The sequence below is a fragment of the Convolutriloba macropyga genome, chromosome 2, assembly GCF_964194025.1.
Source record: "Convolutriloba macropyga chromosome 2, txConMacr16.3, whole genome shotgun sequence".
NCBI lineage: Eukaryota > Metazoa > Xenacoelomorpha > Acoela > Convolutidae > Convolutriloba > Convolutriloba macropyga.
The window spans coordinates 54,981,376-55,006,677 of record NC_134469.1 but is presented as its reverse complement, the minus strand read 5'-3'; the positions used below and the strand labels follow the sequence as shown (position 1 = coordinate 55,006,677).

Sequence of the window (25,302 nt, the reverse complement as noted above, 5' to 3'; positions counted from 1 at the left end):
TAAGCCATAGAAGCGAACTAAAGAGAAACTCAAAAAATTACAAACGATTTGCGAAAACAAACTATTGCTACCATTAAAGTCATTAGCTATCATCTGAATTTTATGTATTTTTAATTCAATTGTTCGATTCTACTGATTCAGCTGAAGGATTTAAACTTAGAGATTAAGTTCACTTGCGCCACATTTGAAAACCATTGGGATCTGTTATTACGCGATTGTTCTGAAAGAAGAGAAAAAGAAACACAAAAATTGGCCACTCAATAAACGTTCAGAAAAACGCATATTGTCCAAAAAACGCAAATAACAAAACAAACATCGTGACAAATAATATCAATAGATAAGTTATCTCTCTAAATACAAGAAATTGGATGGGACCTCTAATTGATGAAAATACGTTACAATTTGACGAAATGAACAACAAAAACGGAAAAGTTTGAAAAAAACTTCAATATCATTATCAAAAACTTTAAGACTATTCGCTATAAACTGACTGCTTCGGGTAACATCATTAATTCAATGCTCAATTAGAAGCCTATGGGATCTGTCAGCAATTTAGGGAAACCTAAAGAACAAAAACTGCAAATTCAAGAAAAATGAAGTGAGAGAAGTGTCGAAGGCATTAAAAAAATGAACTTTACACTAAAGATTCTTCTATTTCCAATCAAATTTTAAGAGCAATGAGATTTCTCTTATTTATCAATATAATTTCAAAAAATCAACAAACAAACAAATACATTGGAACAACGAAATTTTCGAGAAAACACGTATTATCAACGCAACTAATTTCATTAGCCTTCAACGCAAGCCAGTAAATACGCTAAATTATGCCTCCACGGGACAAAAAGTTTGTTTGACAATCGTATTTCATCTAAAAAGACTTTACAACAAGTTATTGACTATGAAAACGACAACAGAGACAGACAAAAACCAAAAATTCAGTAGAAAAGTGCCAGAAGAATATGTCGAAGCAATTCAAATCATAAGCTATTCTCTGAAAACTTTATCTATGATCCGTTGAATTTTATCCCTAAAACGATGAAGACCATCAGCAGTAGGATGATGTGATAAGATTTCAAAAGGATCCAAATTTAAAATAAAGTAGGCAAAAATTTTAAAAAAAATTATGAAATCTCGTGGCATTGAAATTTTAAAACTAATAGGTAGAAGATAAAACCGCTAACCAGATTAATTTTGGCTGCAGTAGAACGGAAAAAGATTCCGCTAGTACTGACATTGACCAGCAGTTCAAGAAAAAACAATTTAGGACTGGTTAATATTCAAAAAAAATTCGAAAAATTATTTTTAACTCTTAACAGCCATTAAACTCAAAATCTTTCAACGGAGCTCAATATCTACGCTCAGATATAACCCGATGGGAGGAATAGGATGTTTGTTGCGCATAGATAATTAATATTACATCACAATAAGTCTTATGACTGAAAACAATAACAAAAAGAGGCAAAAACCAAAATTCGATGAAAAAAAGTGCAAGAAAAAAGTGTCGAAGCCAATTAAACCATTAGCTTTTCTCTGAAAACTTTCTGTGGAAACTGAACGTCCTCTTTAAACCAATGGGATTAAAATAATATTTGGATAATGTGAATAATGTTTGGATAATGTGATAAGAGTTCAAAATTAACCAATAATAAAAAAAAATAACCAAAAAAAAATTGAAATCTTGTGTCATTTAAGACATATAACCAATAGTTAGAAGACAAAACCGCTAACCAGATTAAATTTGGTTGCAGTAGGAAGGAAGAGGGTGCTGTCACTCCTGGACTGACTTACAGTTCACAATAATAAGTTTTATTCTTTAATGTTAAAAAAAAATCGAAAAATGAAATATTATTTTTTAAGTCTTAGCAGCCATTAGCTGTCCCCTCAACGAACTAGATATGTTCACTTAATGCTCATTATGGAACAAATTACACTGTTAAACAATGAATCCATGCCATAGGACTCCAAATAATAGTAAAAAGAATTTCAAAATTTCATTTAAAATTACGAAAACTCAGAATCGAAGCCAAAGGAAAACAGGAGCAATTCCTTGAAAACGATGTTTTTGTTCATTGGGCTTAACGTGACTGTAAAGGAGACTTGTCATTAATAGAACCTTGATACAAAAAGTGACTTGTCTCTAGGTGACTTAAAAAAAAGCAAAAAAAAAGAGAAAAGTTTTATAAAAAAGAGCTCTGAAATAGAATTCGACTTTTTTTATAGTGAACTTCCCAATGAGACCAGAACTAGTCTTCTTTATCGCCTTTAGTCTATTAGGAACAACAAATTGGTCCATTTTTGGCGTGAAATTTAATTTTGAAATACTATTTTTATAGAAGATATTTTAATTTGGAGAAAAATTACACTAAAAGTGAACAAATATCGCGTGTTAACACAAAACTTCAATCCTCGATAACTCCTCGAAATAAACGGGAAAAAAATCTTTTTAATTTTGAATTCTACTCTGGACCAGCTTTTTAATGATACCACTCACATTTCTCTACGACGAATATATCGATCGGCCAAAATTGACTGAAAAAAACCCATTTGAGTATATAGTTCCTCCCCCCACAAGTGGGGTCGGAACAATAAATCTCACGAAGTGTAGCTCAAACAGTATCACTTAAACTTCTCTGTGTGTAATTAACTGGTTTATTAAATATCATATACGCTAGCAACTTAGTTATCTTCTTTGAAGAGAAGGTCGATAGAGCTCGTTAGCTGCCCCTGTCGTTTCATTTATTAGTCTTAACACAAAATTATTTTTTTTTTAAATTTGCGCTAACATCTACTCTGTCAGAATTGTACGAAGACCTCTGTGACTGCTCGTCTTGATTAGATGACAGCCTTTGGTTCTGTGATAAAGCAGATTTTGAACTATTTGTTGAGGACATCCGCTCAGAGACACTAGGCTTAGTCGATGCCACACCAGGTGTAAACGAATCGGGACTAGAATTTGCGAAGTTCTGCGGGGAATAGCCAGCTTTCTTAGAACTATTTAAACTTCCACGAGTAGAACTTGATTCGACCTTCGGAACTGTGTTATAGGTCGGATCTTCTGCATTAAATGGAGGGCTAGGGGCTTTCCCGAACTGCGTTGGTAAACTGCTATGAGCAAAATTGCTCTCAAAATAGCCTTGATCCACTAGAGTGAGAATTTGTTGCTGATCTGAAGATATAGAGCTGGCTGAAGGAGTTTTATGCCGAATGACCGACTGGGGACTGCCTGTGACAGTGGTAGACATACTAGAGGAGACCTCAGATCTATTCAGTGTCTCGGTTAAGGTTTTCTCAGCCTCAAAATCAATGCTCGGACTGCAGGAGCGAAAGTTCTCTTTTGATGACGCGGTAACACGATTGACAACGCCTTCATGTTTCAATAGAGCGAATGGCTGGTCAGCGGATAGGAAAACTGGAAAGCGATACTTCCTATTGCGGTGATGCATTGGCACTCCCACTGTTCCTCCGATCTCACCTAAAAAGAAACAATCAAGATAGGTATTTAAAACTTAACACTAGAACCAACCAAATAATTTCCAAAAAGGTTTCGAAAAGCTTCTGTGAACGGGTTAAGCTTCTCACCTGACCAAAGCATGATACCAGCCGAAAATGTATTACATCAAAAACAATGGTACCTTACCTGATTAAGTGAACAGATTGCACACTATCAATGAAAAGACTATCAATTTCTAACGCATTAATACAACACAACATTTACTCTCTGTACTGTCAAACGGCTATTTAAATTCTAAATCTCAACCAGAATTTGAAAACGAGCAAAAAACAAATGGTCTGAAACGATCCGCCCGATTGTAACTAGCTTACTTACCTAGTCAAATAAAAAGCAAAGGGAGGTTTTCAATAATTACTTTTTCAAAACAATTTCAGTAGAATCCAATGGGCAACGATGAACAAAAAAATGTTGACTATGTTTCTTGGAGAATTTTTAAATTACATTATTATAATTTTATTATCGCCTACAGTATATTATCCAGCATAGACGTTATTGTTCCGACGAACCAATTTTGACCGATCGATATAATCATTATAGAGAGTTGTGAGTGCTAACATTAGAAAGCCGCCCAGCGTAGAATATAAGTATGAAAACATTTTTCTGAATTTCCAAATTTTGCTGAATTTCCAATTTTATCCAAGTTATCGAGGTTTAAAGTTTTGAGAACATTGGACTACTTTCCCTTCTTTTTGTTCAAATTCTCCGTACTTTTGATCCATTTTCTTCACCATTGCTCAAAATAAGTTAAAATTGCTAAATATAGTGTTATTGTTCCCACTCTTTAGTGGGGGAGGAACTATATACTCAAATGGGTTTTTTTTCAGACAATTTTGGCCGATCGATATAATCATCGTAGAGAGTTGTGAGTGGAATCACTGAAAACCCGTCCAGCGTAGAATATGAAAACATACCCGGCAGATTGCCGGAAAATAGCCGCCGTTGATTCCAATGAGCATGATTGGGATTGAAAGAATAGAAGATATTGAAAAAAAAAATTTTTGTACAAAAACATTTTTTAAGTCCGATTTATTTTGATGGCATTTCGCAGTTGAACAAAACGTACTTCTGTTTCTTAGAGAGAGGCTACAGGGGCTACTATCAATACCAATAAGCATTAGAGATGGTAACTAAGACTTATAGGAACGACGTTCAAATAGCGGGCATCTAAAATTGGGCTTTATGGGTTTATCCCGTTTCTACTTCTGACTTCAATTTTTTAGACTGACTCTGTTTATTTTGAATTGCTTTGCTGAGCAACTGGTGTTCAAAATCACTTTTAGCAGAATGAGAGAAGAGAGAAACTAGCCTAGAGAAGTCAAAAAGATTTCACGCAAAATGTTGAAAAAGCGGCAAAATGAGGTAAAGCGAAACATTTTTTTATTCGACGAAGTAAAAAAACATAGCAGGACAAGTCCGGACGTACAATTCAAAGACTTTTCATTGACTAAACAAAAAACTAGACCTAGAAAGGACTACGAATTGATTGGGAAAACCATTTAGAAAATCCGATCCAAAAAATCGAAAAAACTGAAAAAATCAAAGCGAAATTGCCGCATGTGAACAAAAAACCACTAGCGAGAAAGCGAATTTTGAGCAACTGGTGTTCAAAATCACTTTTAGCAGAATGAGAGAAGAGAGAAACTAGCCTAGAGAAGTCAAAAAGATTTCACTTAAAATGTTGAAAAAGCGGCAAAATGAGGTAAAGCGAAACATTTTTTTATTCGACGAAGTAAAAAAACATAGCAGGACAAGTCCGGACGTACAATTCAAAGACTTTTCATTGACTAAACAAAAAACTAGACCTGGAAAGGACTACGAATGGATTGGGAAAACCATTTAGAAAATCCGATCCAAAAAATCGAAAAAACTGAAAAAATCAAAGCGAAATTGCCGCATGTGAACAAAAAACCACTAGCGAGAAAGCGAATTTTGAGCAACTGGTGTTCAAAATCACTTTTAGCAGAATGAGAGAAGAGAGAAACTAGCCTAGAGAAGTCAAAAAGATTTCACTTAAAATGTTGAAAAAGCGGCAAAATGAGGTAAAGCGAAACATTTTTTTATTCGACGAAGTAAAAAAACATAGCAGGACAAGTCCGGACGTACAATTCAAAGACTTTTCATTGACTAAACAAAAAACTAGACCTAGAAAGGACTACGAATGGATTGGGAAAACCATTTAGAAAATCCGATCCAAAAAATCGAAAAAACTGAAAAAATCAAAGCGAAATTGCCGCATGTGAACAAAAAACCACTAGCGAGAAAGCGAATTTTGAGCAACTGGTGTTCAAAATCACTTTTAGCAGAATGAGAGAAGAGAGAAACTAGCCTAGAGAAGTCAAAAAGATTTCACTTAAAATGTTGAAAAAGCGGCAAAATGAGGTAAAGCGAAACATTTTTTTATTCGACGAAGTAAAAAAACATAGCAGGACAAGTCCGGACGTACAATTCAAAGACTTTTCATTGACTAAACAAAAAACTAGACCTAGAAAGGACTACGAATGGATTGGGAAAACCATTTAGAAAATCCGATCCAAAAAATCGAAAAAACTGAAAAAATCAAAGCGAAATTGCCGCATGTGAACAAAAAACCACTAGCGAGAAAGCGAATTTTGAGCAACTGGTGTTCAAAATCACTTTTAGCAGAATGAGAGAAGAGAGAAACTAGCCTAGAGAAGTCAAAAAGATTTCACGCAAAATGTTGAAAAAGCGGCAAAATGAGGTAAAGCGAAACATTTTTTTATTCGACGAAGTAAAAAAACATAGCAGGACAAGTCCGGACGTACAATTCAAAGACTTTTCATTGACTAAACAAAAAACTAGACCTAGAAAGGACTACGAATGGATTGGGAAAACCATTTAGAAAATCCGATCCAAAAAATCGAAAAAACTGAAAAAATCAAAGCGAAATTGCCGCATGTGAACAAAAAACCACTAGCGAGAAAGCGAATTTTGAGCAACTGGTGTTCAAAATCACTTTTAGCAGAATGAGAGAAGAGAGAAACTAGCCTAGAGAAGTCAAAAAGATTTCACTTAAAATGTTGAAAAAGCGGCAAAATGAGGTAAAGCGAAACATTTTTTTATTCGACGAAGTAAAAAAAATAGGAGCGCTATAATAGCCGGCTGAGAAGATGAGGGCGGCTATTAATTAAAAAGATTTTTTTTCAATTTTCGCATTTTACAGGGAGTCATCGATGTTTAATATTTTGTAAATGTTAGACGAATTTCAGCTGTTTTTATTCACATTTTCGGTATTTTTGACATAATTTTCGTCAGATTTGCTAAAGTTTGTTCAAATTGTGAATTGTAGTGTTATTGATTTTATCTCTAGAGAGGTTGCTGAATTGGAGGGTTGCTGAATTGTTTTTACTGAGACTGCAGCAGAAGTTGTGAGAAATAATATAAAATATTGTCAAAGTATAAAGTATAAATTTCTCTTAAATTCTAGCCGAAGATCTCGGATTGAACAATTCAGCAACCCTCAAGAGGAGGGTTGCTGAATTGTTCAATCCGAGATCTTCGGCTAGAATTTAAGAGAAATTTATCAACGCTCGAATTTTTTCGGCACCAAATTTGCCTTTTTAGCCGACTTGCGTTAAATTTGCTGTAAGTAGATACTTAAAGCCTGCGGGCATATTCTTTTTAAGCTGACAAACGAGCTAGTTGTACAATCACTGGCGTTGAGAATCTTCTGGAGTGATAATTTTGCTAGTTTTTTGCAAATTTGAAGTCGATAATTATAAAAAATGCATTCTTATTTCTCACAAATTGAAAAATTTTGTTAAAAAATTAATCCATTTCGAACCGCCATTTGAAATACGAATATTTTTAGACGCTCAGCAACATCGCGGCTGATCTTGATCGCGCCATGCATCCTGACAATAAAAAATTTTTCAGATTTTAATGGGACCCGACTTTTTCATAATATTTCCGCTATGTAAATAATTTTTAAATAAACTTAATTTTACTTTGAAGAATTTCAAATCAGGGCTCAAATAATCATAGATACTTTTTACAATAAACGAGGCCCAACGAGATTATATCACGGTTTCAGAGTAAAGCTCATGGTTTTTATGGCTCTAACCAGTTGTTTTCGCAAAAAAAATTAATGCAGTTCTTGAATATTGCTTTCATTTGTTATCTTTTTTGTTGACCAAAAACTTATTGTCCCAAGTCAAAGATCCAGTTATTTTTTAGGAGGTATAAATGAACGTCTCTTTCAGTTAATAAATAATGTCTGTTATGACTTTTAAAATATTTGTTTTAGGAAAACATCTGTTAATTTTTGAACTTTGACAATACTTTATATTATTTCTCACAACTTCTGCTGCCGTCTCAGTAAAAACAAGCAGAAACCAATTTCCTTTGGGTAATAAAATAATGTCCCTAACTGTTTTATGTTCAACTATTGGTCTCTTTGTTTCTTTGTTTTGATACTAAGCCTTTTCAATTTGTATTTTTGAGCATAATTATTTATTTTTTGTTCATTTTGTTTCCTTGTCGAATTATCACAATATTGACATATCTAATTGGAGGAAAGCATAGAAGGAAAAATACACAGTGATGGAAAAAGGCGTATCTGAATATGTTTTTTGTTTTGGTTATATAGTTTATGCTTTTTGGGCTGAGACATAGTTATCTCGCAAAATTTTATGGATTTTTAGATTGTTTTTGCCTATGTTTATCTTTCTTTTTGTTGTTATACGCTATATGCCTAATAATGATAGGTCTCAGTTGCTTCCCCAGGACGTATAACTCACCCTAGCTAGAGATTTCAGTTTTTAGCTGGTGTTGTTAAGTTTTAATGACTAAACAAAAAACTAGACCTAGAAAGGACTACGAATGGATTGGGAAAACCATTTAGAAAATCCGATCCAACAAATCGAAAAAACTGAAAAAATCAAAGCGAAATTGCCGCATGTGAACAAAAAACCACTAGCGAGAAAGCGAATTTTGAGCAACTGGTGTTCAAAATCACTTTTAGCAGAATGAGAGAAGAGAGAAACTAGCCTAGAGAAGTCAAAAAGATTTCACTTAAAATGTTGAAAAAGCGGCAAAATGAGGTAAAGCGAAACATTTTTTTATTCGACGAAGTAAAAAAACATAGCAGGACAAGTCCGGACGTACAATTCAAAGACTTTTCATTGACTAAACAAAAAACTAGACCTAGAAAGGACTACGAATGGATTGGGAAAACCATTTAGAAAATCCGATCCAAAAAATCGAAAAAACTGAAAAAATCAAAGCGAAATTGCCGCATGTGAACAAAAAACCACTAGCGAGAAAGCGAATTTTGAGCAACTGGTGTTCAAAATCACTTTTAGCAGAATGAGAGAAGAGAGAAACTAGCCTAGAGAAGTCAAAAAGATTTCACTTAAAATGTTGAAAAAGCGGCAAAATGAGGTAAAGCGAAACATTTTTTTATTCGACGAAGTAAAAAAACATAGCAGGACAAGTCCGGACGTACAAATCAAAGACTTTTCATTGACTAAACAAAAAACTAGACCTAGAAAGGACTACGAATGGATTGGGAAAACCATTTAGAAAATCCGATCCAAAAAATCGAAAAAACTGAAAAAATCAAAGCGAAATTGCCGCATGTGAACAAAAAACCACTAGCGAGAAAGCGAATTTTGAGCAACTGGTGTTCAAAATCACTTTTAGCAGAATGAGAGAAGAGAGAAACTAGCCTAGAGAAGTCAAAAAGATTTCACGCAAAATGTTGAAAAAGCGGCAAAATGAGGTAAAGCGAAACATTTTTTTATTCGACGAAGTAAAAAAACATAGCAGGACAAGTCCGGACGTACAATTCAAAGACTTTTCATTGACTAAACAAAAAACTAGACCTAGAAAGGACTACGAATGGATTGGGAAAACCATTTAGAAAATCCGATCCAAAAAATCGAAAAAACTGAAAAAATCAAAGCGAAATTGCCGCATGTGAACAAAAAACCACTAGCGAGAAAGCGAATTTTGAGCAACTGGTGTTCAAAATCACTTTTAGCAGAATGAGAGAAGAGAGAAACTAGCCTAGAGAAGTCAAAAAGATTTCACTTAAAATGTTGAAAAAGCGGCAAAATGAGGTAAAGCGAAACATTTTTTTATTCGACGAAGTAAAAAAAATAGGAGCGCTATAATAGCCGGCTGAGAAGATGAGGGCGGCTATTAATTAAAAAGATTTTTTTTCAATTTTCGCATTTTACAGGGAGTCATCGATGTTTAATATTTTGTAAATGTTAGACGAATTTCAGCTGTTTTTATTCACATTTTCGGTATTTTTGACATAATTTTCGTCAGATTTGCTAAAGTTTGTTCAAATTGTGAATTGTAGTGTTATTGATTTTATCTCTAGAGAGGTTGCTGAATTGGAGGGTTGCTGAATTGTTTTTACTGAGACTGCAGCAGAAGTTGTGAGAAATAATATAAAATATTGTCAAAGTATAAAGTATAAATTTCTCTTAAATTCTAGCCGAAGATCTCGGATTGAACAATTCAGCAACCCTCAAGAGGAGGGTTGCTGAATTGTTCAATCCGAGATCTTCGGCTAGAATTTAAGAGAAATTTATCAACGCTCGAATTTTTTCGGCACCAAATTTGCCTTTTTAGCCGACTTGCGTTAAATTTGCTGTAAGTAGATACTTAAAGCCTGCGGGCATATTCTTTTTAAGCTGACAAACGAGCTAGTTGTACAATCACTGGCGTTGAGAATCTTCTGGAGTGATAATTTTGCTAGTTTTTTGCAAATTTGAAGTCGATAATTATAAAAAATGCATTCTTATTTCTCACAAATTGAAAAATTTTGTTAAAAAATTAATCCATTTCGAACCGCCATTTGAAATACGAATATTTTTAGACGCTCAGCAACATCGCGGCTGATCTTGATCGCGCCATGCATCCTGACAATAAAAAATTTTTCAGATTTTAATGGGACCCGACTTTTTCATAATATTTCCGCTATGTAAATAATTTTTAAATAAACTTAATTTTACTTTGAAGAATTTCAAATCAGGGCTCAAATAATCATAGATACTTTTTACAATAAACGAGGCCCAACGAGATTATATCACGGTTTCAGAGTAAAGCTCATGGTTTTTATGGCTCTAACCAGTTGTTTTCGCAAAAAAAATTAATGCAGTTCTTGAATATTGCTTTCATTTGTTATCTTTTTTGTTGACCAAAAACTTATTGTCCCAAGTCAAAGATCCAGTTATTTTTTAGGAGGTATAAATGAACGTCTCTTTCAGTTAATAAATAATGTCTGTTATGACTTTTAAAATATTTGTTTTAGGAAAACATCTGTTAATTTTTGAACTTTGACAATACTTTATATTATTTCTCACAACTTCTGCTGCCGTCTCAGTAAAAACAAGCAGAAACCAATTTCCTTTGGGTAATAAAATAATGTCCCTAACTGTTTTATGTTCAACTATTGGTCTCTTTGTTTCTTTGTTTTGATACTAAGCCTTTTCAATTTGTATTTTTGAGCATAATTATTTATTTTTTGTTCATTTTGTTTCCTTGTCGAATTATCACAATATTGACATATCTAATTGGAGGAAAGCATAGAAGGAAAAATACACAGTGATGGAAAAAGGCGTATCTGAATATGTTTTTTGTTTTGGTTATATAGTTTATGCTTTTTGGGCTGAGACATAGTTATCTCGCAAAATTTTATGGATTTTTAGATTGTTTTTGCCTATGTTTATCTTTCTTTTTGTTGTTATACGCTATATGCCTAATAATGATAGGTCTCAGTTGCTTCCCCAGGACGTATAACTCACCCTAGCTAGAGATTTCAGTTTTTAGCTGGTGTTGTTAAGTTTTAATGACTTTGAAATTGAAAAAAAAATCAATTCTACACTTATTGCTGTCATTTTTATAATCAAGTAACTCAATCTCACTCATAAGAAGTCTCAATTACTTTTGTTGATTTTTTTCGCGCTTTGTTATACGTTGTGACTGATTGCTTCGACCATTAATTTCATAAATTTATCGAGATTTATGTAGTGTTCAAATTCTGGGTTTCTTTTTGTTGTCATGTCTTCTTAGTCGTTTCATGAGGAAGACTCTTTAATTTGAAAATGAGGAGAAAGTGACGATTTGCAGATCTTGCAGGTAACATCTTAAAATATACTGCCTTAAACAGTGGGATCTCGTAAATTTGATTGAAGTTTTGGCTTCTTTATATATTTGTTGTTATTTTGTGGGTCGTGACTTAATATCATCATTAACAGGCCCAATTGGCTTGCTGTTTGTAGAAGTTTGAAGTCAGTTATGACTTTTGAAAATATTTTTTTTCAAAATTATAATTGGGTTTGTGCTCTATATTTTTCAAATAAACTTTTGGTCGATTTGTTGGTCAGTCTCTATAAACACAGATCACAACCCCTTTCCAGTGAACTATAACTTATCCTCTATAACGGCCAAACATTTGTTTCTCGGCGTTGTTACTACTGTTACTACGAGATTTCAAAAAATATTTTACGATTTTTTTTTAATATTTGAACAGTAATCGTAGGTCCCATAGGCTTTAAAATTTTGCGCAATTGAATATTGGATAATGACATGACTCAATTACTTTCTATGAATATAAAATTGAAAATTTTAGGGATTTTAGAGAAAATAATTGCTTTCAAAAATAGAAACGTATTTTTAAACTTTGCATCTCTTTGCTCTTTTTTGTCAACCTGTTAACCAATCGCAATGAGGACAAGACCCATATGGTCTCTAATGAAGTATAGGTTAAACTGTTTCGTTTTCGTTTTATCTGATCCGAGTTTGATTTTAATATTATTTTATTTATTATAGACATCGAGTTTCGGTCGTAAATAATGTTTGTTGTTTGATATTCATTATTGTTCTTTTTTATTAATCATATTATCAACCACGTTCATCGTCCCTCTAGGGTTGCATTATTGTGTTCCATTGGTTTTCATGGAACGATATGTATGTATTTGAAAGTTTTCTATCTCTTCATCATTTGGTAGCCAATCAAGTCAAGAATGTGGATAAGCGGGGTCGGAACCTTAATTGCGTTCGCACATATTGCGTACCGAGCCTCCTTGTTCGTTTTACTTTGAAAAACAAAGGAAGTTTGATCCAACTTTTCAACTAAAATTTTCACTAAAAAATTGATCTTCATCAAAAACGGCACCAAATACTCTTTTTTAACACAGTTTGCTTAAATTTGGCAAATTTACCAACCTAAAAATTGCTGATACAATCTTCTCAAACTCCTCAGACGCGTAGTTTACTTCCATTTCCAATGAAAATATTCTGGACCTAAAAATTTTACTGGTTATTTGCTAACTAAACTCGACAACTATCCAAAATTCATTATTGATTTTTAATATACTGACCTTTTTCGTCAAATTAATTATTTCATCAACATTTGGAACAAAAATGTGTTTTCCATGGACAATCAGCAATATCAAGGCTAGGTTGTTTTAATCGTGGATTTTTACAACCATTTTTAAAATAATTTCTCGAGTTATCGGTTTCTTTTATGTTATGCACTGACCAGGAAAATTTCAAAAGCAGGCTCCATTATTGAGGTACCTATTAAAATTAGGCCCAATGAACATAAGTTCAGTGAAAAACTCAAGCTTATTATGACTTCAACAGTGTATTTGTCTATATTTTTTTTGTTAAATTTTGAGTTCTGCTAGTATTCGTTGCAATTTTTTAGTCTTATGAATTAGTCTCACTATTTCACTATTGAGGGGTCCAACCAAAACTACAATTTAATCTCTCCAGAACTTTTCAAAGCGTAGGGTTGTTATGACTTTCAACAAAATTCCTTGACTTTTGAGCAATGCCACTTTTTTATCCTATTTCTGACATCTTTTAGCTGAGTCCCAGCGAAGAGGGGTCGCATCTCTCGGATTAAAAATAAATAACAAGTAATCGAGAGATTTTATTTTGGTTATGATTTTTGAGAATCTGATACAACGAGATTTCATATATGTCACTTGGTTTTTGTACATTTGCCCGTTTTTTAAGATCCCATTTTCATTTCTTGTCTTGCCACAATAACATATTAATGAAAGATCACATATTACATTAATGCCGTTGAAACAGCGCAAATGAGCACTCACACCAAAACCAAACACATTATATACATACAATAATATATATTTATAATATATACGTATACATTATATAAACATATATAAACATATATATATATAAACATAATCTGTTTCTAAGCAATAGATCGTGGCGTTAACGGCTTCGACAACGTTGTATCTCAAAAATTATAAGTTTTTGATTTTTGGCGGTATTTGAAGTTCTTTAGTAATCGCATGATCAATTATGGATAATCAAAGGTTGCAATGGCTTCCTATGGAGGTTCAAATGAACCTATTTAAAGATTTGAGTTGATTGTTAATGATTTTCAATTCTGAATTCAATTTTTGTTTTCAAAAAACAGGCGTTTTGTCAGTTTTGCCCTTTTCTCTTTTTTTACCTCTTACCTAGTCTCATTAAGAACAGGACTCATATCTTTTTTTAGTAATGCACAAGTTATTTTTTTCGTGTAGGTTTTATTTGATGCGCGCGCTCTCTCTCTCTCTCTCTCTCCCTCTGTCTCTTTGTTATTAATGGTATTTTAAATAAAGAAGAGACATTGAATTTTATTCGTAATTAAAGTTTGTTGTTATTTGAATTTGTTGTTTGTCTTGTCTCGTATTCTCATTAATGCTAGGTCTCGTCGGATCTCAAAAAATATTATATAAATCGTTCAGTGAAGTTTTGTTATTCGTTTACCAGTTGTTTTTGAACAATATGGAAATTTTTGAAAAAAAATTTTATCCCTTCCCCATTTGATAGATAATTAGCTATATAATGCGGATGAGCGAAGTCGGGAAATTCTGTGTAGACGAGCATTACTGAGCCCCCTCGTTATTCTTTGATAGTTATTTATTGTATTGCTCACATTGCCTTTAGATAAATTAGGGTTTCCTGACTATTTGAACCACATTGCTAAATTCCATGTCTTTTCAGTAATGATGCATCAAAAAATAATATTATTCAGACACCTAACTTGACACAAGTAAACACAAGGAAAAAATCTTCAATTTTTTTTACCATCACAGCCGCTACATTCATTTTTTAATTTTTAATTACGTTAAGGTCAGGATCGCCAACCACAATTAGTTTTACTTAGAAAAAGCACGAAAAATTAATTAACATAACCAACTAACTTCGGGCTAACTGCTCTCAAATGAACGGCCAGCGGTTGGCTTCGTCAGTAGCTAGCCAACCGCTAGCTTTAGCTCAATTAAAGAGGCGTGAGATGAGCGCAATGGGGGGGTGCACCGCAGCGAGGGAGGAGGGGGGAACAGCCCTTCACACCATAAGTATGTCTCCAAAACAGTTTCTGTGAATCGCATACCTTGAGACCATTGAACTGAAAGGCTCTAAATGAACCTAATGACCACTTGGCGCTACCTCTTGATCCGTTTCTGAGGACGAAAAGTCAGATGGGCCAGACGAAAAATTGCCTAAGAAAACAGGATTAATATATTTGCTACAAACTGCGTTTGAGAGCAATTATCAATGATTTCTTAAAAATTGCTAGTTAAGTCATTTATGATAAAGCATTTCTACTATAATTCAGCGTTAATCAGGATAATACGGATAACTAATAAGGATAATAGCAGCTGAAGAGAGGCATCAACAAAAAAGTTAGGAAAGAGAGCAAGAGAGATAGAGGGAGTGATAGAGATAAAATGTGAACAATAAAAAGGAGGGAAGAAACCTCAGTCGATGCAATAGCTTATTATTAAATCTTGGAGGAGGTCCCTGGGCCTCTGATGTCGGAAAAAATCAAAATCAAAAAGATTCAAAAACTTGAAAAAATTGCTACCATTTTTTAAAAAATTGCTTAAATTCGTGATATTAAAATCTTGAAAAACATTCCATTACATCTAAAAACTATACAGTAACCTAATGTCAAACCCAGGAACAGGTTCCTTGGTTTTTGAGACTAGAGAAACCTTAAAGACGATAAAATTTTTCAAAAAAAAATGCAAAATTTATCAAAAAATTGCAAAAAATTTGTGATATTAAAAAGTTGAAAATCATTCCATGGCAAATAAAAATTTTTCATTGACTTATTATCTAACCTTAAGGAGTTTTTCTGGCTCCTGCGTCTGGAAAGACGTAAATATTGAAAAAAAAAGTCAAAAAACTTGAAAAAAATTGCAATTTTGTCAGAAAAAATGTTAAAATTCGTGATGTTAAAAAGTTGAAACAACTCCATTACCACTAGAAACTATGCAGTAATCAATATCACACCATTTAGGAGGTTCCCTGACACCTAGGGCTGATAAAACTTGAAAACCGACAAAAATTTTCAAAAAGCTTGAAAAAATTAGTATAATTTTGCGGGTTTTTAGCGAGCGGTTTTTCGTCAGCAGCTAGCCAGGAGGGAGGGGGGTGCACTGGGGGCTGATGTGGGGGCAACAGTGAAGTGGGAGCAACAGCGCGGTGGGGGGCAATAGCGGGGGGTCAACAGTGGGTGGGCGGATCTTCAACCTCTAAGAACCGCCCTTCACACGATAGGTATAAGTCTCAACAACAGTTTGAGCTGAAACAGAGCTGATAGGCTCTAAGAGCACTTAATGCCCGTTAAGGGGCGCTACCTGTTTATCCCGTTTTTGAGGACGAAAAGTCAAATGCGTCAGACGAAATATCGGTCAAGCGAAAAATCGGTTAAGCGAAAAATCGCATAAAAGATCGACAGGACTAATATAATTGCTACAAATATAATAGCCAACTAAAAATGAAAAAGGAGGGGAGAAATAAGAACCAAAAAATCAGGATTACTTTTTGAAAATCTTCAGAAAATTGAGGCTACACAACAATTAATATCAACACAGCTTTGTTCTGAAGCTCAAATTAATTGGACAATATTAAAACAACATAATCAATCAAGACGCAGAGCCATTCAAAAGAACAAAAAGCAATTTTATGCAGAGAACACCTTCCGCTATTTTTAACGTTGCGAGTAGAAAATAGCTTTCAATGTAAAGCAGTCATTAATAGAACTTGAAAAAAAAAATTAGAGTAACCTTATGCAGCCAAATTTTACTGTTAAAAAAGTCATTTAAAGGGCGAGGGAACTCATTCATGAATAAAAAACCTTGATTAAGCTTAAAATTCGCCGCCTAATATTTTACGAAACGACGGCGCCACTCAATCCTTATCTCCAGTTCCAATTTTCGCCGAACCAAAATCACTTCAATTTCACTTTGAAATCATCAACATGCGTATACAGATCTTTAAAAATGTAACAGGAAAGATTCCGAAAAGAAATCGAAGTAGGGGTCTGACAGCAGCAACTTACAAAATAATCAGCAAATCAATGACACCAAAAAAGAACTCAATTAAATTTCCTTCACCGCGCACAGATGAAAAATGCGGGAAATTTTAGAAAAAAAACATACCTGACAAAACATGCAGATTGCCAGAAAATAGCAGTCATGCACTCCCATAACCCCGATTGGGATTGAAAGAACAGAAAATGAAAATTGATTTTTGCACAAAAATATTTTTTTAAAGTGCAAACCTCTTCTATTTCATTCCGTTGTTAGACATTCTCCTGTTTCTCAATGAGGGGATACAGGGGGCTAGTAATAATACCAAAAAGCCCTAGAGATGGTAACTACGACTAAAAAAAACAAGGCTGAGGTGGCTTGCATTAAATATTTGGCTTTGAGGGTTAATCTAGTTCTATTCCTGATTTCGTTTTTACGCCTTCCTTCAATTTAGATTGCTTTGCTGAGTAACTGCTGTTTAAAAGCACTTTGACCAGAAACAGCGACGAAAAAACAAGCCTAGAAAAGTCGCGTACAACAAATTTCACGCGAAAAGTTCAAAAGTTTTTTTTGTACGGTAAATACTTATTCGACTAAGTAAAAAACAAGAATAGGGCTACTATCATAGCCTGCTGAGACAATGAGGGCAACTACTAATAATCTAATAATCCAATAAAAAATCTACTAATGATCTACAAAAAAAAATATTTTGAATAATAAACTGGCACCTAGTCTGTTGCATGGAAATCAACAAAACCCAATTATTAGTTAAAAAGAAATCTTTTTGATTATACTATTAATTTCTACTTATGTTAACCAAAAAAGTACTCCTGTAATTTGTTTTCCAGGTAGAAACGGCTACAAAACCACTGTAGATACCATTTTTGTTTAAAAATTTGTTCTCGCGAAAAACTAATTTGAAGACAAATCTTAAACGGAAAATCAGAAGTCAATTCAACCGAAAATATATAACTTATTTTAATGCTACAAACAACAATATCTAGCAGAAACCAGCAATAGCAAACATGGCCAGCACATTGCCAGAAAATAGCCGCCCCTGACGCGCTAGACGCAAATCAGCATTGAAACAGAAAAAGAAAAACGAGATAGAAATTGACAATTTTTTTTTCCTCAGTTTCAAAAATTATTCTATATCAGTGCGCAGTTTCGATTGGATTATATACCTATACTTACTTCAGCTTCTAAACTGAAGGGTATTAAGCTTAATACGAATATCCGCTAGCAATCGCTCTAATGAACATTGGTAACCTAATGCACCATGGCTTAACGACCAGGCTTTATCGGTTCACTTAATTTTGATATTGCTCTTTTGACATTGACGGTATTCACTACATTGCGTAATTCAATGCGTGAAAGAATTTGGAATCCATTCAGTTGAAGTATGTCAGTGAGTGAGGTAACGTGAAAATCTTGACTTATGTACAACGAAAAACGTGATCAAAAGGTAAAGCGAATTAAAAAGCATAGCAGGACAAGTCTTGACAAACAATTCAAAGAATTTTCACTGACTAAACAAAAAAAAGAGACCTAGAATGAACTATGAACGAATTGAAAAAACCATTTAGAAAAATTTCGCTCCACAAAATCGAAAAAAACAGTAATTACCATACAGTATTTTTATACTGTTTTTTTCATACTGTTTTTTCGTTTTTTTTTATACTGACTCTGTTCATTTTGAATTGCTTTGCTGAGCAACCGTTGTCTAAAAACACTTTTAGCAGAATGAGAGAAGAGTAAAACTAGCCTACAGAAAACAAAAAGATTTCACACAAAATGTTGAAAAGACGGCAAAATGAGGTAAGGCGAAAATTTTCCTCCTACGAAGTAAAAAAACAGCAGGACAAGTCCTGACGTACAATTCAGAATTTTCATTGACTAAACAGAAAACTAGACCTAGAACTGATTATGAATGAATTGGGAAAAATCCGATCCAGAAAATAACAGTTAAAATCAAAATGAAACTGCCATGTGAACAAAACGTCGCAAAACCACTCGCTTTTTCGCACCACTTCTTGTTTCGGCGTGACCAAAATCATTACTCCAATTACACTTCAGAAATCGTGAAAATGTTTGAATTGTAAAAAAAGAGAGCACCTAAATAATAGCTGTTCGAGAGGCTGACGGCGGCTATTAATAAAAACTATTTTTCAGCAAAACACAAAAATAGCTTGATTGATCAGAACAAAAATTGTAAAATCACAGAAAAATTTTAACTTTTCACAATCTATAGTACAACATATAAATGCTTTATAGACAAGAAACTTGAATTATCCCAATACTCCTGTTCGATGCAAAAAAAGCCGCGCCCCAACACAATTCAAATTTTTGAATTGAAAAGAACGCGCGATTAATAAAAGCATCCGCTATTGCATAGTAAATGTGTAACTCGTTTCTTTCACTTTCGAAGACTTTAATACTAAAACAACGCATGAAATCTGAACAATAAAGCAAGTAGAAGTTAACCTAACACTATAAATAAAGTGGAAATCAGAAGTCAACCTCGCAGCAATAATAAAGTTAAATATGAGAATTCCAGATGCTCCTATTCAATTGGTAGAAGAAACAGTTTCAAGAGTAGTCATTTTTAAGCAGGTAGTCACATACAATCAAGACATTGAAATCTCAAAATATACCCGACTAACGCTAGCCGAATAGATCTCAATTAACCCGTCAGCGGAGTAGGAGTTGGAGGAGGTTGGACGGGGTTCGGGGGGTTGGAATTATCCCGTTTTTGAGGACGAAAAGTCAGGTTGGTCAGACAAAAAATCGGTCGAGCGAAAAATGGATAGCGAGCATAAACGAAAAGAACCCAACAGCTATTCAGTAGTGTAAAGTGACTTTTCCCCCGTTCAGATGGTGATCATTAGACCCTAACAATCTTCTTCAGCTTTTGCGCATGATGTTTCAACGAGAAAAACGAGCGTGAGATGACGTAACAAAAGAAACATAGCAGGACAAGATATACAAAATAAGGATCTCAAAATTGACATTTTTACAACAACAAACTAAGACAGTCAACAAAGCCCATGACCTTATATGCGAAAAACTGTTTTAAAAAAATTAAAAGCAATAGAAGATTAAAAATAAAATAATAATTAAAAAAATATAGAATTAATCAAACATAACCGCCTAAACGTCGGAAGAATTGCTCTCGAACGACTAGAGGGAGCTCTAATCAATTGAAGCCTACTTCAGTCGGGGGGGGGGGGGGCTTAAATGGGACTAAGAAGTTCAATAAAGGGCTTCAAATAACCACATTAGAGGTTAACATATACCACTACTAAAAATTAAAATGAAAAATGGCACCAGTTTTGGTGCACTTTTCATTTGACTTTTATTGTTAAATTGCCGCCAATTGAGTTCAGCTGCTGGAAATTGTGATTGAGAGAATTTTAGATCACGCGAAACGCAAGAAGTCAAGGGCGTAAAAGTCACTCGAAAAGACAAAACTGTCCAGCGAAAATTTTGCATAAAAAGAAACACATGTTTACAATAAATGCTATGAACTTCTTTCAAGAGCAATTGGAAAATACTACTTGAAATCACTGACTATACGTAAAGTTCGAATTAGCAAACAATATAAACATAACCGTTTAACGTCGGGCAAATTGCTCTCAAACGACCGGTGAGCAGTTGGTTTCGTCAATAGCGAGCCAAGGTTTTTTGAGGCTAGCTTTAACTTGACTCGACTCAGCAGATTTTAGTTTTCTAGCCTTGTTAGTAAATAAATCAAATAAAAAACTGATATTTTATAAATTTGCAAAAATTTTTTTTAAAAAAGCTTCCAGATTTTGCAATGAAAATGTTCAAAACAAGTTTTTGCATGTGGAGTTATGTCAAGTAGGACATCTGCAAGACTTGAAAAGCTTCGTTGGCCAGTAATGAGCGTTAAACTCAGAAGAGGACAGAAATATTCAAAAAAAATTTGAAACCAATTGCAAATTTTAACAAAATCTTGCTTAAATTCAACATATTAAAATCTTCAAAACCATTCCATTGTCTCAAGAGACTATCCAGTATCACTAGTTCAAGCTTTAATTAGTTTTACTGGCTCAAAAACATCCATAATTTTGAAATGTGATAATAATTATTTGAAAATTATAAAAATTTAAATTTATCAAAAAAGTGCTAAAGCTGGAGTCATTTAAAAATTGATAACAATTCCATGAATCTAGAAACTATGCCACAACTTTTCATGAAGCCTTGGAGGTCCCTAGGACCCTGGTGCCGGAAAGAATGATAAAAACGTCAAAGATTTAAAAAAACTTTTTCTTTTTTTCGCACCACTTCTTGTTTCGGCGTGACCAAAATCATTACTCCAATTACACTTCAGAAATCGTGAAAATGTTTGAATTGTAAAAAAAAGAGAGCACCTAAATAATAGCAGTTCGAGAGGCTGACGGCGGCTATTAATAAAAACTATTTTTCAGCAAAACACAAAAATAGCTTGATTGATCAGAACAAAAATCGTAAAATCACAGAAAAATTTTAACTTTTCACAATCTATTGTACAACATATAAATGCTTTATAGACAAGAAACTTGAATTATCCCAATACTCCTGTTCGATGCAAAAAAAAGCCGCGCCCCAACACAATTCAAACTTTTGAATTGAAAAGAACGCGCGATTAATAAAAGCATCCGCTATTGCATAGTAAATGTGTAACTCGTTTCTTTCACTTTCGAAGACTTTAATACTAAAACAACGCATGAAATCTGAACAATAAAGCAAGTAGAAGTTAACCTAACACTATAAATAAAGTGGAAATCAGAAGTCAACCTCGCAGCAATAATAAAGTTAAATATGAGAATTCCAGATGCTCCTATTCAATTGGTAGAAGAAACAGTTTCAAGAGTAGTCATTTTTAAGCAGGTAGTCACATACGATCAAGACATTGAAATCTCAAAATATACCCGACTAACGCTAGCCGAATAGATCTCAATTAACCCGTCAGCGGAGTAGGAGTTGGAGGAGGTTGGACGGGGTTCGGGGGGTTGGAATTATCCCGTTTTTGAGGACGAAAAGTCAGGTTGGTCAGACAAAAAATCGGTCGAGCGAAAAATGGATAGCGAGCATAAACGAAAAGATCCCAACAGCTATTCAGTAGTGTAAAGTGACTTTTCCCCCGTTCACATGGTGATCATTAGACCCTAACAATCTTCTTCAGCTTTTGCGCATGATGTTTCAACGAGAAAAACGAGCGTGAGATGACGTAACAAAAGAAACATAGCAGGACAAGATATACAAAATAAGGATCTCAAAATTGACATTTTTACAACAACAAACTAAGACAGTCAACAAAGCCCATGACCTTATATGCGAAAAACTGTTTTAAAAAAAATTAAAAGCAATAGAAGATTAATAAAAATAAAATAATAATAAAAAAATTATAGAATTAATCAAACATAACCGCCTAAACGTCGGAAGAATTGCTCTCGAACGACTAGTGGGAGCTCTAATCAATTGCAGCCTACTTCAGTCGGGGGGGGGGGCTTAAACGGGACTAAGAAGTTCAATAAAGGGCTTCAAATAAAACCACATTAGAGGTTAACATATACCACTCCTAAAAATTAAAATGAAAAATGGCACCAGTTTTGGTGCACTTTTCTTTTGACTTTTATTGTTAAATTGCCGCCAATTGAGTTTAGCTGCTGGAAATTGTGATTGAGAGAATTTTAGATCACGCGAAACGCAAAAAGTCAAGGGCGTAAAAGTCACTCGAAAAGACAAAACTGTCTAGAGAAAATTTTGCATAAAAAGAAACACATGTTTACAATAAATGCTATGAACTTCTTTCAAGAGCAATTGGAAAATACTACATGAAATCACTGACTATACGTAAAGTTCGAATTAGCAAACAATATAAACATAACCGACTAACGTCGGGCAAATTGCTCTCAAACGACCGGTGAGCAGTTGGTTTTCGTCAATAGCGAGCCAAGGTTTTTTGAGGCTAGCTTTAACTTGACTCGACTCAGCAAATTTTAGTTTTCTAGCCTTGTTAGTAAATAAATCAAATAAAAAACAGATATTTTATAAATTTGCAAAACTTTTTTTAAAAAAAGCTTCCAGATTTTGCAATGAAAATGTTCAAAACAAATTTTTGCATGTGGAGTTATGTCAAGTAGGACATCTGTAAGACTTGAAAAGCTTCGTTGGCCAGTAATGATCGTTAAACTCAGAAGAGGACAGAAATATTCAAAAAAAATTTGAAACCAATTGCAAATTTTAACAAAATCTTGCTTAAATTCAACATATTAAAATCTTCAAAACCATTCCATTGTCTCAAGAGACTATCCAGTATCACTAGTTCAAACTATAATTAGTTTTACTGGCTCAAAAACATCCATAAACTTGGAATGTGATAATAATTATTTGAAAATTATAAAAATTTAAATTTATCAAAAAAGTGCTAAAGCTGGAGTCATTAAAATATTGATAACAATTCCATGAATCTAGAAACTATGCCACAACTTTTTATGAAGCCTTGGAGGTCCCTAGGACCCTGGTGCCGGAAAGAATGATAAAAACGTCAAAGATTTAAAAAAACTTTTTCTTTTTTTCGCACCACTTCTTGTTTCGGCGTGACCAAAATCATTACTCCAATTACACTTCAGAAATCGTGAAAATGTTTGAATTGTAAAAAAAAGAGAGCACCTAAATAATAGCTGTTCGAGAGGCTGACGGCGGCTATTAATAAAAACTATTTTTCAGCAAAACACAAAAGGAGCTTGATTGATCAGAACAAAAATTGTAAAATCACAGAAAAATTTTAACTTTTCACAATCTATAGTACAACATATAAATGCTTTATAGACAAGAAACTTGAATTATCCCAATACTCCTGTTCGATGCAAAAAAAGCCGCGCCCCAACACAATTCAAATTTTTGAATTGAAAAGAACGCGCGATTAATAAAAGCATCCGCTATTGCATAGTAAATGTGTAACTCGTTTCTTTCACTTTCGAAGACTTTAATACTAAAACAACGCATGAAATCTGAACAATAAAGCAAGTAGAAGTTAACCTAACACTATAAATAAAGATGAAATCAGAAGTCAACTTCGCAGCAATAATAAAGTTAAATATGAGAACTCCAGATGCTCCTATTCAATTGGTAGAAGAAACAGTTTCAAGAGTAGTCCTTTTTAAGCAGGTAGTCACATACGATCAAGACATTGAAATCTCAAAATATACCCGACTAACGCTAGCCGAATAGATCTCAATTAACCCGTCAGCGGAGTAGGAGTTGGAGGAGGTTGGACGGGGTTCGGGGGGTTGGAATTATCCCGTTTTTGAGGACGAAAAAACAGGTTGGTCAGACAAAAAATCGGTCGAGCGAAAAATGGATAGCGAGCATAAACGAAAAGATCCCAACAGCTATTCAGTAGTGTAAAGTGACTTTTCCCCCGTTCACATGGTGATCATTAGACCCTAACAATCTTCTTCAGCTTTTGCGCATGATGTTTCAACGAGAAAAACGAGCGTGAGATGACGTAACAAAAGAAACATAGCAGGACAAGATATACAAAATAAGGATCTCAAAATTGACATTTTTACAACAACAAACTAAGACAGTCAACAAAGCCCATGACCTTATATGCGAAAAACTGTTTTAAAAAAAATTAAAAGCAATAGAAGATTAATAAAAATAAAATAATAATAAAAAAATTATAGAATTAATCAAACATAACCGCCTAAACGTCGGAAGAATTGCTCTCGAACGACTAGTGGGAGCTCTAATCAATTGCAGCCTACTTCAGTCGGGGGGGGGGGGGGCTTAAACGGGACTAAGAAGTTCAATAAAGGGCTTCAAATAAAACCACATTAGAGGTTAACATATACCACTCCTAAAAATTAAAATGAAAAATGGCACCAGTTTTGGTGCACTTTTCTTTTGACTTTTATTGTTAAATTGCCGCCAATTGAGTTTAGCTGCTGGAAATTGTGATTGAGAGAATTTTAGATCACGCGAAACGCAAAAAGTCAAGGGCGTAAAAGTCACTCGAAAAGACAAAACTTTCTAGCGAAAATTTTGCATAAAAAGAAACACATGTTTACAATAAATGCTATGAACTTCTTTCAAGAGCATTGGAAAATACTACATGAAATCACTGACTATACGTAAAGTTCGAATTAGCAAACAATATAAACATAACCGACTAACGTCGGGCAAATTGCTCTCAAACGACCGGTGAGCAGTTGGTTTTCGTCAATAGCGAGCCAAGGTTTTTGAGGCTAGCTTTAACTTGACTCGACTCAGCAAATTTTAGTTTTCTAGCCTTGTTAGTAAATAAATCAAATAAAAAGCTGATATTTTATAAATTTGCAAAAAATTTTTTTTAAAAAGCTTCCAGATTTTGCAATGAGAATGTTCAAAACAAATTTTTGCATGTGGAGTTATGTCAAGTAGGACATCTGTAAGACTTGAAAAGCCTCGTTGGCCAGTAAT

At 33.9% G+C, this 25,302-nt stretch overlaps 1 protein-coding gene across 2 annotated transcripts in view; it reads right to left on the bottom strand.

Annotated features, from left to right (window-relative positions):
- The window catches only part of LOC142334508 (bridge-like lipid transfer protein family member 1), a 274,847-nt gene that overhangs the window by 177,980 nt on the left and 71,565 nt on the right, over positions 1 to 25,302 (bottom strand). For both annotated transcript variants that reach the window (XM_075382600.1, XM_075382601.1), the window contains exon 13: positions 2,784 to 3,472. In XM_075382600.1, coding sequence (XP_075238715.1) covers positions 2,784 to 3,472 — 689 coding nt within the window. The remainder of the gene's footprint in view (positions 1 to 2,783; positions 3,473 to 25,302) is intronic.